Here is a 19,902-nt window from a genome sequence, read left to right as displayed (position 1 = left end):
GGGGCGACGCCACGTGTGCGGAGGCGCGCGAGAGGACGCGGACGCGGACGCGGACGGCTGGGGACATGCTGCTGAGGTTAGCCTAACGGGCCCTCTCGAGCTGGGCCGAAGGGGATGTCGCGCCGAAGGCCAACGAGAGTCGCGCAGGTCGCAGGCCGAAAGTAGCGACGCTTCGTCACAGCCGAAGCTGGCCGATGCCGGGCCGAAACCGAGCAACCAGGGAGCTCTCCCTGGGCGAAGCTAGTCGAAGCCAGTAATGGGCCCTTGTAGACCTGACCGCTGATTGCGGGAGCAGACTTGCAGCGAAGCCCATGCTGCCGAAGCTGGTCATACAGCGAAGACCGTGCTCTTTGGAAGCTGCAAGTTGAGCCTCTTCGCTGCTGCAAGTTGAGCCTCTTCGCTTCAGCTTAGAGCTGATCGAAGCCCTCATCCAGATGTTGTCGATGATGCAAGTTGAGCCTCTTCGCTTGATCCCGCAGAAGTTAATTTGTGCCGAAGAGTTCTGAAAAATACGCGGTGGGCGCTAGACTGTTGGGGAGAAGACTCCGCCAAGCAGCAGAGAGAGAAGGCACAACTCAAGAGAGTAAAAATGCTCATCATGAGGGGAGAGAGAGAGTCCATATTTGACCCCTTGGGCCAGCTATATATAGGAGGGGGCGGCAATTTAGCCCCGGCCCCCTGGTGGTACAATATTTACAAAAAGGTCCCTCGGCTACCACATGAGGCCCATTAGTCTCATGGGCTGGGCTATTCCCCCAACAGGTACTCTCAAGAACCTCATCTTGCAAGATACATTGAAGGAGCAGATCATGAAAGCTCAACAAGAACATAAAGGGATGAAGATCCTACATGATCGAGTAAGCAAAGGAGAGGCTTCTTGTTTTACCCTAGATGAGCAAAAGATCCTGTATTTTAAAAATAGGATAGTGGTACCCAAAAATATGGAGTTGAAAAAACGGATTCTAGATGAAGCACATCTTTCAAGATTCTCTATATATCCTGAAAGTAATAAGATGTATCAAGATTTGAAACAAAGGTTTTGGTGGACCAGAATGAAGCGAGAGATCACAAGGTATGTATCCGAGTGTGATACATGTCAAAGAGTCAAAGCCATTCATCAAAAATCTGCCGGTCTGTTGCAACCTTTAACAATTCCCAAGTGGAAATGGAAAGATATCTCTATGGATTTTATAATAGGCTTGCCTACTACATCAAAAGGATATGACTCAATCTGGGTCATTGTTGACCGTTTGACTAAATCGGCTCATTTCATTCCCGTCAAGACCACCTATCGAATGCCTAAGTATGTGGAGCTATATATGTCTCGTGTTGTAGCTCTCCATGGAGTGCCCTTGACAATTACTTCAGACAGACGCTCTCAATTTGTTTCCAGATTCTGGGAAAAATTACATGAAGTAATGGGTACTACTTTGATAAGAAGTTCCGCTTATCATTCCCAAACTGGAGGACAGACTGAAAGAGTCAATCAAATATTAGAAGACATGTTAAGAGCTTGTGTGATCACCTTCTCGAAGAAATGGGACGAATGTTTGCCTTTGGTAGAGTTCTCCTATAATAGTAGTTACCAAGCCAGCATTCAAATGGCACCTTTCGAAGCTTTGTATGGCCGAAGATGTAGAACTCCTCTTAACTGGTCAGAATCTGGAGAAAGAGCAACATTTGGACCTGACTTAGTTATTAAAACTGAAGACAAGGTGCAAAAGATTCGAAGACATCTGGAGATAGCTCAATCAAGACAGAAAAGTTATTCAAACAAGAGAAGGCGACCTTTGAATTTCAAAGTAGGGGACTTTGTATATCTTAAGGTATCACCTATGAAGGGAGTTCAGAGGTTTGGAGTGAAAGGTAAATTACCTCCAAGGTATATTGGTCCATATGAGATCTTAGAGCAAAAAGGGCCTGTTGCCTACAAACTTTCATTACCTGATCAACTGGCCTCTATTCACGACGTGTTCCATATTTCCCAACTCAAGAAATGCTTGAGAGTTCCAGAAACAGAGATTCTGGAAGATCCAGATTTGGAAATAGAACCTGACCTGACTTATGAGGAAAGACCAATCAAAATTCTAGATTAGAAAACTCGAGATACAAGAACCAAAAGCATCAAGTTTTATAAGATTTAGTGGAAGAACCATTCTCAAGATGAAGCTACTTGGGAGCAGGCAGAATATTTAGAAGCTAAGTATCATGAGCTCTTTGAAGAGGTTTGAAAATGGAGATACATTTGTGATATATGTAGAGAATGGCCATAGAATTTTTATTATGAAGTTTAATAAAGGAAGTGATGTTACATTTTCTTTTCTATGGTGAAGAAAAAGAAAAATAGTACCTCGAATCTCGGGACGATATTATTTTTAAGGGGGGGAAGGCTATAACACTCAAGGTGTTTAAGATTCCCTAATGGTCATTAAATTGTTAAGCAAGACATTTGGAGATGAACGAGTCATTATGAGCTAAATGTCATTTGTGGGTCAAAGTTGACCAAGTCAACATTTTAAGCTCCCAATGTTGGAAAGTTCAAACAAAATATGAAATGTTCAGTTTAAGGTGTTTGAAACTTAGTGGGATTGAATTGGGATTGATTACAAGTCATAAGCAATCCCAATGAGCAAATCAAAATCAGCAACTTGAAGCTACTATTCATGGTCTGGAAGCTGAAAACAGTGAGGTTTAACAAATTTCGAGCTTGAATTAAGGAGCATTTTTGTAACCGAATCTTGACCAATAAGTTGTAAAATGGGATGTACCATATTTGTTCAACATATAACAGTAGATCTTGGAGAAATAAGAGGAGGTTTAGACTTTTAAATTTGACTGCAAAGTTTGAATGCGATGTTGTTCACCAGTTTAACTGACGGGTCGAATTTGGTCAAGTTTGAAACTCTGGAATAGTTTCAGTTAGCCCTCTTTGCAAGTCATTTGTAAAGATTTTTGTATGAAAGATCTGACCACAAAGCTGCAAAATGGAATGAACTATCTTTAGACAAATTTAAATAGTAGTTCTTGTACTAATAGAAGGAAGTTTACATATTTAAACCTGAGCTCAAAAATTGCTAGTTGGGTTGTTTCTGGATACGATTGTTAGCTTAAAATGGATAGCTGAAGGCTGAAAACAGGCTGATGTTTTAGGTCAGTTTTAGGACAACTTAGGGGCAAATTTGAAAGGTGTGTATGAAACAGAAGTTTTAGAGAAATATGAAATCTACAACTTTTATTTTGGGATATTTTAAAGTACAGTGGAAAATTTTGGAGAAAAGAGCACTACAAAGCTCACGTCCTGAAAAGTCTAGTCTGCAATTCTGAAGAAAACAGCCTGAACCTGTCATGTTCAGAGCAATTTTTCACCATGCTAGAGGCCGAATTTGAGGAGGTGCCTTAAAGGAAAGTTGTAGAAAAATGTCAGGTATACAACTTTTATGTTGGGCGATTTTGGAGCTTATGAATGGAATTATAAGAAAATTTAGTTCAAATCAACAAGTTTGTGACAGTTAGACTGAAAACAGCCTAAACCTGATTGAATTTGAACATCTTCCTGAAAGAAATATTGTAGTAAAACATGAGGGCTACAACTTTTATTTTGGACGATTTCAATGTTTGGTAATGGAATTTGGAGAAATAGAGACTCAAATTCAGGAGTTTTCACTGAATAACAACAGATTCAGACTTAGCAACAGAGAAAGGGCAGAGCAGAGCTGTGTCACGCAGCTGCTTGCCGCTTATGGAAGGCGGTAAATTTTTAACCCATCCACACATCAAGTATGCAGAGGATCCACGAGCTAGCAGGCAGCCATGACTAGGGTTTTAATATCCGACCGGTGTCCGGTAACCGCCGGCCTCCGGTACCGGTATACCGGTCCGGTTTGGCCGGTTACCGGTCGGAACCGGTGGAATTCAAATTTGAATTCAAATGGCGCAGTTCAACCGGTTCGTACCGGTATACCGGCCGGTTTGACCGGTTTACCGGCCGGTTTGACTGGTAACCGGTCAAATTCAATTTTTTTTTCTTTTTTGGTTTAAATTCAAATGCCCGCAAAGTATACTAAATAAATGTTTGTATAATATATTTTAGTCTAAATGAACTCTCCAACCCTCTTTTGTACTACTTTTACATTGTATCTGTATACTTTTGTATGCACGTTTTTTTGTTTAACTTTAAATCCCTGCAAACGATACTAAATGAATGAATTTTTGAGAAAATTTGACACCATTAGATTCGTCGCACCTTGAAGTATTTTTTGGAATTTTTTAGGAATTTTTTCATTTTTTTGAATTTAAATTTAAATTTTGAATTTGGGCCGGTACCAAACGGCCCAAACCGGAACCGGACCGGTTCCCACCGATTAGGTAAACCCTGGCCATGACATGGTGAAGGGATCACGGTGAAATTTTCAAAGATATACCACCCGAGGATGGTCATCATCATCCTTCCGCCATTTTCCCGCCCAAACCGAGCTCTCTGTTCTTCGCAAAAATTCGTCGCCTTGCATGATCTTGGCTTGATTCCTCGCACGCACCATCTCACCACACCTTCCGTGTTTCGTTTGAGCCGTTCCCAAGTGAACTCCATCGCCAGAGCTCCTGAGCCCACGGTCATCTTCAACCTCGAGTCACCGCCGTTCTGTATAGGTGAGGCCACCGGTGACGAAGAGTTTTTCGTGGTGTTGGGCTAGGTCTGGTTGGTTTAAGAATGGGAGAGAGGTGTGTAGATGGTGTATGTGGTTTTTGGTTGGCCGGTTCCGGGCGTGCCTTCGTCGGAACGCGGGCTCGCCGCCATGGCCGAGCCGTGGCCATGGGGTTCGCCACTGAACCCTGTGCTCCGGCCCTTCCAAGGCCAGGCTGGGGGCGAGGCGTGCTGTTGGGGTCCGGGTGCTACTGCCTTGGCGGTCTGTCGGGGCTGGGGTGCCTCTGCACGGTTGGCCGCCGTGCGCCGCGCCATGGCCGTCGCACGTGCTGGCGTACTGGCTCTGGGCGAGTGGCGTGGAGGGGAGTTGGGGGCTGATGCGCGTGAGGGCTTGGTGGCGAGGCCCTGTGCGCGGAGCTTGGTCGCGCGGCAGGCTCGCCGCCGATGATCCAGGGCCTGCTGCCGCTCCCTTGTTCTTGTTTCTGTTCGTGAGAAGAAAGGGAAGGAGCTCGGGCGAGAAGAAAAGAAAAGAGAGGGTGATAAGTGAAAGAGAGAAGGGTTAAGTGGAGAAGGAGGAGAAGTTAGAGGGTTTTCTGTAAAAATGTTTAGATTTTATTAGAAATTAGATTTAAATCTGTTTTCTTCCAAAATTCCTTATAATTTGTAGAAATATCCAAAAATAGTCAAACCAATTTTATTAGATTTGATTTCTTTTCTTTTATGCATTAAAAATTTTAAACCCTACAAAAATAATAACAATATCGAGTATTTATTTCTATACCATTTATGTATGGTATCTAAATAAGTACTAAATAATTATAAAAAGTATAAATTTGAATAATACTTTATTTAATCACAAAAAATGCTTTATAATTCATAGGAATGAGGTTTTGAGTTAGAAATTAATTATGAAACCCTGTTGTTTAAGAAAGCAAAATGCCTAGAATAGGTTAGTAATTAAGAAAATGGTGGGTTAAGCTTTCGTGGGTAGAATAGTGTCGACTTACAATGTTATCTTGAGATAAGTTGTACAGTCTTTTTTATCATTTTGCATTCTAACACTGACCTGCATCCTACCGTAGAACCTGAACCACTTGAAGTGGAGTTTGTGGAATTATCTGAAGATCCTCAGGAGACTGAGGAAATTCTTGAGCTTATTCCTGTTGTTGAAGGGATTCCTGAAGACACTAACTTAGCAGAGACCCAAGGCAAGCCCCGGTACATTTATACCTATGCTTTTACAATTATTATGCAATTATCAAAACTGGTTTATTTCCTGATTGTGCATTAGATCTAGGAGTTGATTGCAACCCAATTCTCTTATGCATAATCCATCCTTGTTCAATAGGACATCTTTGCCACCTTCTCAAACTTAATTAATAATTTCCTATGCTTAGCAATGCTTAGTTGTTACTTTGTAGTGACCTTGTTACTTAATTACCTAAGGTTAATCTGGTTCTCACTTTAATCAAGGAAATGATTTGTTTTTAATGTTGTGGGCAGAAGCTAGTGATGTAGTTCTTGGAATTATTTTGTTAAGGACCGTTCGTTGTCTTAACCTTTGATCAAGTGATACTACCTGGTTGCTTATTGCCATTGGGAACCAGCAAGCCCAGTAGATTAGTTGGCTCTTGGATTGGAAATGATTTATACCCGTGCTTGACGAGCGGGAGAAAGGCAGGGGCGTAGCTGAAACTCACATTAGAGATCAGGCCAGACGTGGGGTCCCATGTGGGAGTGCACCTCTGGGTTCGGGTAACTTTGTTTCCGGTCCTTGGGTACGACTAATTGAAAGGTTGTTATGTACAGCCTTGAAACTGTACGTAACTGGTGATTAGGTATCTCCTGCAGGATGTAAATCGGTCCGGATCGACACAATTCTCAGTTTTGAATGCACTTGATCATCGCTTGAGCATCGTAGTTAGGAAAGATAATTCTGATGTTTTCCTTGGAATTTATACTACTGGATTCTTAGTGCTTCTCGTTATGGAAAAAATGTTTTATCACCTAGATGTTAAGTAATTATTAAATTGCAGTTAAAACCACAAAACAAGGACTCACTATTAGTAAGCTTTATGCAAAATTGTCGAGTCAGCCAGTCCATTAAAGGCCATCATACTCCTTGGAATTTAATTTTGGTTAGACGGGTCAGTCTTGCTGAGTACCTTCGTACTCAATATTTTATTTTTGTGGTATTTTAAAAGTGCAACAGCCGTCTGCTGAAAAAGAATAACCGAAGAGCTAAGTATTTGAAAGTCTCCAAATACTTAGTATGAGCCTTAGACGTTATGTTTAATTGCTGCTTACTGGCTTGTTTGTTTTAAACTCTTAGAATAGTATAACCTTCACTTAAGTTTGTTTCAAAAGTACCCGTTTGTAATAATTCGTACCTTTCAGTATTTATGTAAAATGCATGAGTTGTTGATGCTCTCCCTTCGTGGAAGCGATCCTGATGTATGGTTGAGATCCAAGTTGTACGTGGATTGTAACGTCCCGCCTCCCCGAGGCCGGGCCCGCTTACATCTGGCTGCTTTCTATGACATAGACTGTCCTCACAGACCAACACCAGTCTTTTCTGCACACTTTTGTCCTCACTCGTGCGCACCCGGGAAAAACTTCCCGGTCACCCATCCCCAAATTTCTCCGGGCCAATCACGCTTAACCCCGGAGTTCTTTGGAGACCGGTTTCCGGAAAAGAAGTTGCAACTTATTGGTATGAGTATCCTATTAATCCTATTAAGCCCTGGGCCGGGGTGTCACATGCTCACCCCCTTAAGAGACCGACGTCCTCGTCGGTCAATCCCAAGCCAGGAACGTCCTCTCTTGGCCACGTCCCGTACGTCCAGTGCCAGCAGCCCATGTGCCACGTCCGTGCATCCAGTGCCAACGGTCCCTGTGCCACGTTCGTGCGTCCAGTGCCAACGGCGCATCCCAGATGCCCGTGCACTGACCCGCCACGCGCCCGTGCACATGCCGGTGGCATCTGCGCCCCACGCGACCGTGCTCATGCCTCCGCAGTTACGCCCGTATGTGCCCGTGAAACCGCGAGAGTCGGCTCTGATACCATTCTGTAACGTCCCGCCTCCCCGAGGCCGGGCCCGTTTACATCTGGCTGCTTTCTAGGACATAGATTGTCGAAACAGACCAACACCAGTCTTTTCTGCACACTTTGTCCTCACTCGTGCGCACCCGGGAAGAACTTCCCGGTCGGTCACCCATCCCCAAATTTTTCCGGGCCAAGCACGCTTAACCCCGGAGTTCTTTGGAGACCGGCTTCCGGAAAAGAAGTTGCAACTTATTGGTATGAGTATCCTATTAATCCTATTAAGCCCTGGGCCGGGGTGTCACATGGATGATTTGGTCGTCCCGAGGACACTCGACGGACTACCGGATTTAAGCTGTTTTAAGTGTGTTTACAAAAAATGAGTACTATGGCAACAATTTAGCGCACTAAAGCTAGTTTAAGTAGGGCGGCTCCTCCACAATTTTATTGGGGAAATACCTTTCTTGGAGGAAGGGTATTGATTTTCCTTACTTTGCGCATCCGAATTTAGTTGATTTGGGCTAGATATGAGACTAGAGGCGGTGGACTTGCGTAGGAGAAATGAGAAGTGAGGGAGGAGGGGAGGAAGACCTAATGCTGACTGTTATGTTGCCCTTGTCGTGCCACATGTGGTGGCTTGACAAGTCTAGGCCCAGGCCGACGGACATTGGTGGCAGCGCGAGGCAGCTGCTAGTTTGGCACTGTTGCCGCGCCACCACATGTGGCGCAACAGCGTTGTCACATACACCATGTTCGGTAGGCTGGAGCTGGAGTGGTGTGAGAGAAAAACACTGTTACCTGACTGGTGGCTGGAGGCTGGAGCTGGAGTGGTGTGAGAGGGAATTACTGTAGGGCTGGAGACTTACCCACCAGCCGAACACGGTGATAGTTTAGCGTGACCAAACTTATCATGTCATTGAAATAAATGTTTAGACATATTATATTTAGAATATGTTTTAAAAAGTTTAAAAATTGCAGCTTAGATATCTATCTGCTGCATTCTGCCACACACTCTTTCCCGGAAACATATCAGGTGCGAACTAATCTCTCCGTGGAACCATGCAAATTTCAATTTGGACCACCGGATGAACGTGACGTGAGGGGATAAGGTAATTTTACAATTAACCGTCCTTCCTTGAATTGGCTAATCACATTTTTATAAATTTTTCTTCCACTTCCTCTACGTCTCTCATGGATCCGATGATCTAAATTGGAGTTTGCATAGTTTGTACGGAAAGATTAATTTATACCTTATATGTGCCCTCTTTCCCTTCGAGCAAGCAAAGCAAACCTAACCCGTGTTTAGCACTTGGTTCTCCGTCCCCAAACTCGAACCCACCACTCGAAACCCTACCCGCGTCCCTTGCGATGGCGGCCGCCACCACCGCCCCGAGCACCCCTGCGGCCGGCCCGATGGCTCCCCCACCTTCCTACCCGGCCTCCTCCGCGTTCTCCCCCTCCAATACTGCGTTCACCGAGGACGACGACGACCTCTACGGCCGCCTCAAGTCGCTCCAGCGACACATGGAGTTCGTTGAGATCCAGGAGGAGTACGTCAAGGATGAGCAGAAGAACCTCAAGCGCGAGCTCCTACGCGCGCAGGAGGAGGTCAAGCGGATCCAGTCCGTGCCGCTCGTTATCGGCCAGTTCATGGAGATGGTCGACGGCAACAACGGCATCGTGGGCTCCACCACGGGCAGCAACTACTACGTCCGGATCCTCAGCACCATCAACCGCGAGCTGCTCAAGCCCTCGGCGTCCGTCGCGTTGCACCGCCACTCCAACGCGCTCGTCGACGTGCTGCCGCCCGAGGCTGACTCCAGCATCTCCCTGCTCGGATCGTCAGAGAAGCCTAACGTCACCTATAATGTGAGTTTCTTCTCGAATTTGTCGGATCCGCATGCTAATTTGACTTTTATGGATCTGATGGCTACTTTTGTTGCCCGAATAATAGATAAGCAATTAGTTCATTCATTAGGCTGGGCCCTAGATTTTGTTAATGTTAGAAATTGCAGTCGTGGGGTTGGCTAGATATGAAGATGTTATTAATTACAATAGTCTTCTTCCTAGTTACAGTAACACATAGATGCAATGTTTAAAAATAGGAGTAGAATTTCTAACAGTACAGCTACCACTAACAGGTAGCACATCAGATTTACATCAAGGAAGCAAACAAAATGGGGATGATTTCACTTTGCTCTGAACCAGTGTCTAGATACTTGCAGGTTAAAGTCTCATAGCATCATATTTTGGGAAAAAGCTGGGCATTTGTGCAACTAGTTGAAAGTTAGAAGAACTTGTGTTTTCTTTTGCATTTTGGGATGAATATATATATAGAATATTAGGATTCTGTTGCCACTAGCACAATCTGTAGATTTAAGGCTGTGTGTCACATCAGATGTTGGAACTGTGCTTCCATTATTATGAGATTTCTGTGAATGCGAGATAAAATTTGCTCCTCTTCAGTTTTTATATTATTAGCATGTAAAAGGGATATGCTTCCAGGAATTTGCTGAAAGACTAACAAAATTGCACATCCATTGGGTGAATAGCACAAAAATCAAAGAAGTACTCAAGCATTGTACGTATGAATAGCTAATCTTGGTCACATGGTGCTGTTACAGGAAATTAGGGTGGGGGTGGAAACTGATTTGTGTTCGGTGGCAGGGCGGGTAAATAAAAGTGAAATATAGGGAAGTGGTGGTGATATCAGCATCACCACAAACACCATTATTTCAAGTAGTTGATGTAGAGATTCATGTGCTTTTGGTTTGGATGTATTACAATTTATTGCTTTCTGATGGTGATGTGCAGGATATTGGAGGATGTGACATCCAAAAGCAGGAAATACGGGAGGCAGTCGAGTTACCCTTGACACATCATGAGTTGTACAAGCAGATTGGTATTGATCCTCCAAGAGGTGTGCTTCTGTATGGTCCTCCAGGTACTGGCAAGACCATGCTTGCCAAAGCAGTGGCACATCATACTACTGCTGCTTTTATCAGAGTCGTTGGTTCGGAGTTTGTACAGAAGTACTTGGGTGAGGTAAGTTGGGAGCTATGCTTTGTGCATGCTTTCCTTTTATTTGGCAAATAAAATATACCAAATTGTTGCATGCTGTAATTTTAACCAGTTAATTTTTAAGGCATTCTTGGCCCCATCATGATTATTTATGATCATGTGTCGAGTTCTTGGTAGCCCCTGTTTTAAAAAACGTTTTAAAACTACATTTAATCTTGATTAAACTCTAAACTTTGGCCTAGCGTTGCGTTTAATCACAGTGTCGTTTAATTATAAAAGACGTTTAATCTACGTTTAATCACAAAAAACTCTAAACCATAGGCTAGCGTTCACCTAGCGTCTAGCGTTTTTTAAAACCATGGTAGCAATGTGTGTTTATTTTGAACCTTTGGAAAAGGTTGGGTAGAAACAGATTGGTGTTTCTGACTTTCTGTATCTCTTATATGGAAGTCATTAATTAGAAAGGTACTCCATTCAGGATTGATTACAATATTTCCAAAATTGAGAAATTCAGTATTGATCGTAGTATTTAGTCTGTGCCTCCGGTTTCTGCGATCAGTCTGTTCAGCTTCCTCGCCGCATTAACTCCAGCCGCCAGCATGCGTGAGAAAAAAATCGATCTCTTAGTTTCTGACATGGGCCAAAAAAAAAAGACAGACTGCAGAAAAGAGGAGGATGGCTAACATGATTAATGGATTGATAAGCATACTTGTTGCCCTTGGTCATTGTGCCATGTGAAAATATTGTGATCATAACTGAATAGAGGGAGTATCTATAATGGTTATGTTGTCTGGTGCTGTGTTGCATGCTTGAATGTGCTCAACATCTCTGTCAATTGTAGCATTCTGGTTCCTGGTAGCTTCAGGACAGTCGTGTATAGTCCAGAGAGGAGGTAACTTCTTTTTATTCAGTCCATACATGGGGCACAGAAATTATCTTTTTTGTACCACAGATGACCTAACCAAAATAACTATGTTAATATTTTTCATGTTTTGTGTTTGACTAATACCGGTATGTATATTTCTTAATTCTTTGTATGAGCATTATTGGTTATTGGTTATTCACAAATACTTGTGGTCCCCGTAAAGTTTCGTTTAAGTTGTTACAGATTTAACATTCCTATTGTTGATGCTTATTGATCTTTGAATTCCTTTGTAGGGACCTAGAATGGTTCGTGATGTGTTCCGTTTGGCTAAGGAGAATGCCCCAGCAATCATTTTCATTGATGAGGTTGATGCTATAGCAACTGCTCGTTTTGATGCTCAGACTGGTGCTGATCGAGAAGTTCAGCGTATCCTTATGGAGCTACTTAATCAGGTAAAGGCCTGGTCTACTATGACCAGTGCTTTAGATTTATTTTTTCTGATTTTATTGAACATTGTAGCATTTAAAAATGGGCCTATATTTAGGCTGAGAAGTTGAGGAAAAGTTTCTGGAGGCCCAATTTGTAATTTTTTTAATCTTCATTTCAATTTGAGAATTTCCTCGATTGCTAGAGAAAAGAGAAAAATGGGCTCTAAAATTACTAAACAGCTGTGTTGTCTAAAAGCTAACTTTGGAAAATTCCTGCAATTTCAATGACAATAGTCCCTATTTCTTTCTGATAGTAATACTGTGCTTGTGTATGTTTCAGATGGATGGGTTTGATCAAACAGTGAATGTGAAAGTTATAATGGCAACTAACCGAGCAGATACTCTGGATCCTGCACTGTTACGTCCTGGTAGACTTGACAGGAAAATTGAGTTCCCTCTTCCTGACCGGCGGCAGAAGAGGCTTGTTTTCCAGGTAAGTTGTGCTAAAACATTGATTGGTATGTTTTCTTAAATTGTTGCAGAGTATTAGTATTACCTTGCTGGTGTTTGATTCTTGCTCCTCGTATTGCTCCACAAATTGATTACTCAAGTTCAATTAGGAGCAACTAAATCTTTTGGTTACATTGCATAATGCAAATAGCTATTTGTTCTACATTAGTTTATATTCATTTTGGATATTTTACATGTAGAGTAAGGTAATACCAACAGCAAAGGTGTTCTGCCCTGCTTTTCTTTAGATGATCTATATTTCTTTCAAATGAAAGTAAAATCTGATAGGGTTACTATGATACGGCTTGTCTAGGTCTCTAGGATTTGAAACAATTGCAACTATTATTTAGTTTTTTGTTACAATTTTCTTTTCCAGTCCAATTACCATTAAAGTTGTCGATTATTGAGCTTCTCAGTTGCTAGATTTTCTTTTTATTTGTATTACCTTTCAGATTTTCTTTTTATTTGTATTACTTTTCACGTTTGATTGATCTTATCTGCTCTATCTTCAGGTCTGCACTGCCAAAATGAATTTGAGTGATGAGGTTGATTTGGAAGATTATGTTTCCAGACCTGACAAGATCAGTGCTGCTGATGTGAGTTCTTTCTGTATTACTCCCTCCGTTCCAAATTATTGTTTGTTTTGGCAAATCTAGGTACATAGTTTTTGCTATGCACCTAGATATAAGCAATGTTCAGATACATAGCAAAAACTTTGTATCTAGATTTGGCTAACGACCTACAATTTGGAACGGATGGAATATTTATCAATTTACTTCTGAAGCACACTGCCATTTTGGGTTTCACGCCTTTTGTTGTATGTCCTTTACACCTGAAATTGGTTATTATGTGGTTGCTGCTGGGTAGATTAATATGTTCTGATGGCATGTTATTGATCTGATGGTGCAAGTTAGATATTACTTTTTCTGGAACCCTTGTTAATACTCATAGGCATTATGTTTTTTTCCTTTTTTTTAAATTCAGATTGCTGCTATCTGTCAAGAAGCTGGCATGCATGCTGTCCGCAAAAACCGGTATGTCATCCTCCCCAAGGACTTCGAGAAGGGCTACCGAACCAATGTGAAGAAGCCTGAGACAGACTTCGATTTCTACAAATGATGTGATATGAGTGTTGAACTGGTTTCATGTTTATCAATAGTATCTTTTTAGCATCAGGGTTGAAATTCTGGAACATTGCCCATTATCAAAATGTTCATGTTGTTTCTCAGTGGTGATATTAAAACGCCTGTAATGAATTTATAGTTTGTCCGTGTCAATATTCTTGTATCTCATCTGCTTCGTCAGATTAAAGTTATTTGAGTAAAATGCATGGCTGGTCCATTAAACTTGTTCGTCTTTGTCATTTAGGTTCCTGTACTCTCAAATTGCATATTTGAATACCAAAACTTTGTCCGGGTGTCATTTAGGTTCATGTACTTTTAAAATGCAGTGTCATCTCAATTAAATTGACAAGTATGAAGAATGTTCCTCAAAATTTTATTCCATATGTTAATGTTGCCCATTAATTTAGTTGAAGAATGTATAGAATAGTGATAAGTATGAATCCAAAAAATTTGACCATATTTTAATATGGAATAAATATCTTAATTTGATAGTAAACATGATGGTTGGCCTTTATATTTGAAGATCATCCAAATTTGAATAACATTTTACTGCTCTTGCCAAATATCAACGACTTATGAATACTGTGAAATACCAAACAAAATATTAGGAGAAACTAAAGGGGCAAAATGAGGCAATAAAAATAATTATAGGCTTGAAAGCATAATATTTTGTCATATCATGATTTATTTGTGAGATGACACTGCATTTGAAGAGTACATGCACCCGTATGACACTGGAAGCCAAGTTTAGTGGGTCACATCTTCATTTCCAAAGTATTTGGACCCAAATCTCCAAATCTTTAAACCGAAATCTTTAATCTTTAGAGCAGCTGGACTCCGTGAGCTCTCGCCGTGACCACGTCGCCCAAAAATATGCACGCCGTCCGATATCGAATCATGCCTCGGCCGCAGCACGTCACTACATTTTTTCTGTTTTCTCGTTTGCTCTAGTACCACTTGAGTCCTTGTTCTAGTCGCCCAAATTTCATCGGTTCACACGCACCTGGTGTTCTCCACATGGCGCGGCCAGCGATTCGTTTTGTCCACCGCCTTGTCTTCTCCAACTGACACTGCTGCCTTCAGTGCTCCACTCTCTCACCGCCTCCCTCCTCCTTCCCCGGCACCACGCCTCCGCCTCCGTCCCAGCGCAGCCTCCCTCCCTCCGGCGTGGATCTAGCGGTGGTGCGCGCAAGAGCTCCATCCTGAGCTCCGGCGGCGGCGTCTGGATCCGGCGGCACGAGCTCCGAGCTTGCCGGCCGCCTCCTCACCTTCCGGCTCGCCTCCCCGAGCACGTCGTGGCCTCCAGCACCGCTGCATTGGGCTCCCTCTCCGGGCGGCCGCGCGGGCGGGGCCACTCTCACTCGAGCTCTGCCGCGCCGGGGAGAGGGCGCGGTCGGCCAGATCCGGCTCCGCCGCCGCACCACGGGCCGCCGGAGCAGCAGCACAGGAGGTTGGGATGGCGCGGCGGCCGCTCCTCGCGGCGTCCCCTCCCTCCGCAGCGGCGGCTCCTCACGGCGCCCCCTCCCTCCGCGGCGGCGGCTCCTCGCGGCGGGATGGCGGCTCCGGCGAGCTCCGTGGGACTCCAGCTTGCCACCGGCGTTCTGGCTCTGGCTACGCCTCAAAGCTCCATTGCAGCTCGACTGCGTGTCGCTGCTTGGAGGTCAGACTGCAACGTTGCCTCTGCTCCCTTTCTTCCACAGAATGGCTGCCAGGATCGATTTCCCACGTGCGTTTGCATTGGTTATAATAGATTGCTTTACTTGCTGCATCTCCATGATTTCTAGGAAATAAAGAGTTTTAAATCCTCTGAGTTCTGTGGGTTTAGCTTTGCAAAACTGAATCTAATAAATCTAAATTTCACTCCATTCCCTTGCTGAATTCTGACAATGTTCCTATGGAGCTTTAGAACATGGAAAGACAAAAGCTAAGGAACCAAGGAGCTCTGCTAAGACAGGACCACAGTTCTAAGTGGGTAAGTTACAATTCACTCATGATCGATCACTTAAGTTTTGCTCTAATTGATCTTTTTGTTTCAGAATTATGCTTAGAAGCTACAAGTACGACTGGACTTAGTTAGGTATAAAAGAAAAATGTTGGGTCTTCTAGATACAAATCCTGATTTAAGGTAAGATGCGCATTTTCCATATAAAACTGACAGTAACACTTTGCAGATTTCGATAAATAGTTAGGTCCTACACCATGTCTTCATTGTTGACATTTTATAGCTCAATGTTCTACTTTTTAATTGTTGCCATACGCCCATATCTGATCGTTAAAAATGAATTGCATAGAAACGTTGAACCTGACTATTTTATAGACCAGCACTACAGCTTTTTACATTCAATTGGATTTGCAAGAGACTGTTTACTTCCCAGTTTGGATTAAACATATACAAGATGTCAAGATCAAGTCTCTTCAACTCTCCTTCACTTCTCAGTACATTTTTTGTTTTCCTTCCGTCTTAGCAGCTAGCTTTCCACTGACTTTGCATTAGCAGCTATTACTATTCAAAAATTTGTAAATAACTCTTATATTTCGTTGTGACATAAAAAGAAAATTCTTATTTGTCCATGGCAATGTGAGTCTACTAAATGTACAAATTTTATAATTCAGATCGATATTTAGTTAACAAGTAAGTTATAATAGAATATATTCGTATTTTAGATTTTTATCTTAAGACTATGAAGCTGATAGCTACTATCTCAATAAATCTAAAACTCCTTGTAAATAACTCTTATATTTTGTTGTGTCATAACCAGAAAATTCTTATTTGTGCTTCATGGCAATGTGAGTCTACTAAATGTACAAATTTTATAATTTGGATCGATATTTAGTTAACAAGTAAGTTATAATCGAATAGAAATAGAGTTGACATGAGTGCGCGCAAATTTATTCTGAAACTTTGATTCCTTGTTCCAAATTTTTTAAAGAACACCTAAATGAAAGAATAAATACGTAACAAATGCAACCGCAAGATAAAGATTACATCTTCTACTACTATAGTAATTACCTCTAAAACTACAAAGGAATTATGCCATAGTAATTACCTCTAAAACTACAAAGGAATTATGCGTGCGCAACGCACGCGCAATGGACTAGTATCTAAATCTTTAAAACCGGTGAAATTCTAGAGCAAACATTGGGCCACGTTGCCATTTTATCTGGACCGTCGAATCTCAAGTCGCACCTTCTTTAGCCATTGATTTGGTGCCCTGCTTCTCGACCCTTCCTGAGAGCGGCGCGTCGGCCGACGTCTCCTATCCCACCTGCGGGATGAGCTCTCCCGGTTGCAGACTGCTCATGAGATGTCTAGGCACACGGCTCTGGCGGCACGCCCGCCGCCATGCAGGCCGCGCGATGAACACCTTGTGATGACGTGATTTTCAGCATTTGTGGCCGTGAGACAGCAAGACAGTTGAGTGACAACCTCAACACCAATCTCAATCTCCATGAGTGACCGCGAATGGAGTGAGTCAGATACAATTCTTCAAAATGTCATTTACTTTCCACAGACGTTGATTGATTTTTGCTCCTTGTACATAGATTACATGCCTTTCCTTTCAATCTCCCTCCCGGTTACTACACATGTGAAATTAGATCTCCATCCTTCCCTTTTTGTCGTGTATGCGTATCCTAAATCTCTACTACTAAAAAGGGACTAAAAGTGATAACAAATTTCGTTGCCAATCTGTAAGGATATGGATAACGAAACCTAAAATTTCTACAGCATAAATCAATATTACTGCAGTTATAGATCACGAAATTGTCACTAGACGCGCGGGTGCGGAACTTCTGTAGCGCGTCGATGTAGTCGAACAGATCATCGCCGGAGAGTCCCACGAACGGTTCATCCTTGTGCCGCAGATGCAGCACCTCCAAGGTATCCACATGTACGGGAAGAAGCGCCGCACTCTAGACTGCTAGGTCCATAAGAGCAACCACAGGCGTGGGCACGAGAGGAGGGGCGGCCAGCAAGGAGGGGGTGGCGACCAGGAAAGGGATAGGGTTAGCCTTGGGCGCCCACCCCCTTGCTTATATAGCCCCTAGGGGTGCCCCCTAGGTGGGCTCCCCTTGGGCCTCCTCTTGGGCGCCTCTTTGATGGGCTTCCCTAAGGCCCATTAGTGCACCTAAGCTCAGTCTAATTTGGATTTTATCCTTATTAGGCTTCATTCCCTTAAGTGTGCGACTCTATAGGTTCATGCGCGCCTAGGTATGGCCCAATTACTCCTACTCGACCCATTAGGTGCAGTGGCCTCTAGCAAGGCATGCCAACTCCTATGCGCACATAAAAATCATATCAGACGAACCATCACAACATTATGTATGCTATTCCCTTTGCCTCACAATATTTGGTCTAGCTCCAAGCGGACCTCTCTTTCTTGGTGCCATGATCCGGAATCCTTGGTTAACACTTAACCCCAGCATGGCCATACATTTCTTGAGCCGATCACTCGAGGGGCCCAAAGATATCTCTCTCTGATAGAGAGGAGCAAATCCTATCTTGATTAACTATGCCTCACAACATGCTTCCCAACAAACCCAAAAGCTACCTAAATGATTTCCCAGTTACGGAACACCATTTGATAGCCCCTAGGTAGGTCGATTCACATCTTGTGAACATGCATCAATCTCAGGTCTAAGGACAAAGCATACACGTTGTGTAAAATGAGAACCATGTCTCATGCTGGGTCAGTCATGCCACATCTTTCACATGTGCCCACATTATTGGTTTGACATCTCCATGTCCATGACTTGTGAAACCTAGTCATCAACCAATATATGTATTAGTCCAATATTCATGGGGTGTCCTTACATGAACTCCGACTAGGGATATCTTTTAGAATAACCATACAAGTAAAGAGTCTCACAAACAATTCACATAATTGTTTTTTTATTCAATACAAGTAACCACTGTTGGATATTCAATGAACACAATACAAATCATGGTTATTATGGAATACAATCATCTCTATGATTGCCTTTATGGCATATCTCCAACAGTCTCCCACTTGCACTAGAGTCAATCTAAAATGTATCTAATACCCATTGCTCTTGTATGAGCCTCATGCTTAGACTGCGAGAGAGGTTTTATCAACGGATATGAAACATTCAAGTCCGTGTATATTTTGCATATCTTGATTTCACCTCGTTCGACGAACTCCCGAATAAGATGAAATCGCCGCATAACATGTTTGCTCTTCTGGTGATTCCTTGACTCCTTTGCTTGCGCAATGGCTCCACTTTGTCATAGTAGAGATCCAGCAGGCTAGAGACATTAGGGAACACATCAAGCTCAATAAGGAACTTCCTTATCCAAACACCTTCTTTTGCGGCTTCCGAAGCCGCGATGTACTCAGCCTCTGTTGTTGTTGAGCCACTATCTCCTGCTTGGAACTCTTCCAGCTAACTGCACCACCATTTATTACAAACATGAAACCTGATTGAGACTTTGAATCATCTTTGTCGATTTGGAAACTAGCATCGGTGTAATCCGTTACAGCGAGCTCCTCCTCCTCACCTCCATAGACTAGGAACAAATCCTTAGTTGTTCTCAAGTACTTAAGCCCAGTGACTCTCACCTGGATCAGACTGATACCTGCTTTGATGAGGAGTAGGCCCGATCTTCTGAGAGGTAGAGGTAAATTCGATTGGTGGAGTGTGTGACGTTGGCGATCCGGCTTCTAATCAGCACAATTCGAAGTCAAGCAACCGTTACACCATTGCTCCGTTGGTTATCAACCAAGCACAACTTGATTGACCTCGCCGAGAAGGCTTTTCCTGCAAGCGAATCGAAGGACACAAGCAAGATGTAAACATGCAATCTGATATTGCAAATATGAATGAAGCGAATCAAAGAGGGGTTTGAGAACTCGATTCCAAAGGACTAATCGACACAGTGGAGGAGATCAAGAATGGGGGCCCTGGATCACTGTAAAAGGACATGTCGCCACAGTTACAACGAATCAATCTCTGTTTCTCGAAGGAAAATGTGGCAGAACCACCTGAATTATCCCGGCTCAAGTGCGCTGGCCATCACCATAAAGGCAACACCGGCTCAAACGCACTTCAAACGGAACAATTCTTGGTCTGTCGAGTAACGTCCCGATACAACCACCGGTTCTCGGATCGAACAAGCATACCCCGCACGGAGGCGAGTCCAGAGATATTACAACCACATGTTTTACAACACAAGTTCAGTAGTGATTACAACCAGTTCAAGACATTATTACAAAATCAAACTTAGTAAAATAGTTGTACAAACCATAACT

General features: G+C 43.0%; 1 protein-coding gene across 1 annotated transcript; it reads left to right on the top strand.

Annotated features, from left to right (window-relative positions):
- Nucleotides 1-8,964: 8,964 nt before the first annotated feature.
- LOC120655559 (26S proteasome regulatory subunit 6B homolog) lies at nucleotides 8,965-13,858 on the top strand. The gene is made up of 6 exons (XM_039933427.1): nucleotides 8,965-9,554; nucleotides 10,500-10,730; nucleotides 11,865-12,023; nucleotides 12,340-12,492; nucleotides 13,022-13,105; nucleotides 13,494-13,858. The coding sequence occupies exons 1-6, from the start codon at nucleotides 9,054-9,056 to the stop codon at nucleotides 13,626-13,628; spliced, it is 1,263 nt and encodes a 420-aa protein (XP_039789361.1). The 5' UTR covers nucleotides 8,965-9,053; the 3' UTR covers nucleotides 13,629-13,858.
- Nucleotides 13,859-19,902: the final 6,044 nt, after the last annotated feature.

The sequence above is a fragment of the Panicum virgatum genome, chromosome 1N (assembly GCF_016808335.1).
Source record: "Panicum virgatum strain AP13 chromosome 1N, P.virgatum_v5, whole genome shotgun sequence".
Classification (NCBI taxonomy): domain Eukaryota; kingdom Viridiplantae; phylum Streptophyta; class Magnoliopsida; order Poales; family Poaceae; genus Panicum; species Panicum virgatum.
The sequence above is the reverse complement of the archived record's forward strand: the minus strand, read 5'-3'. Positions and strand labels throughout refer to the sequence as shown.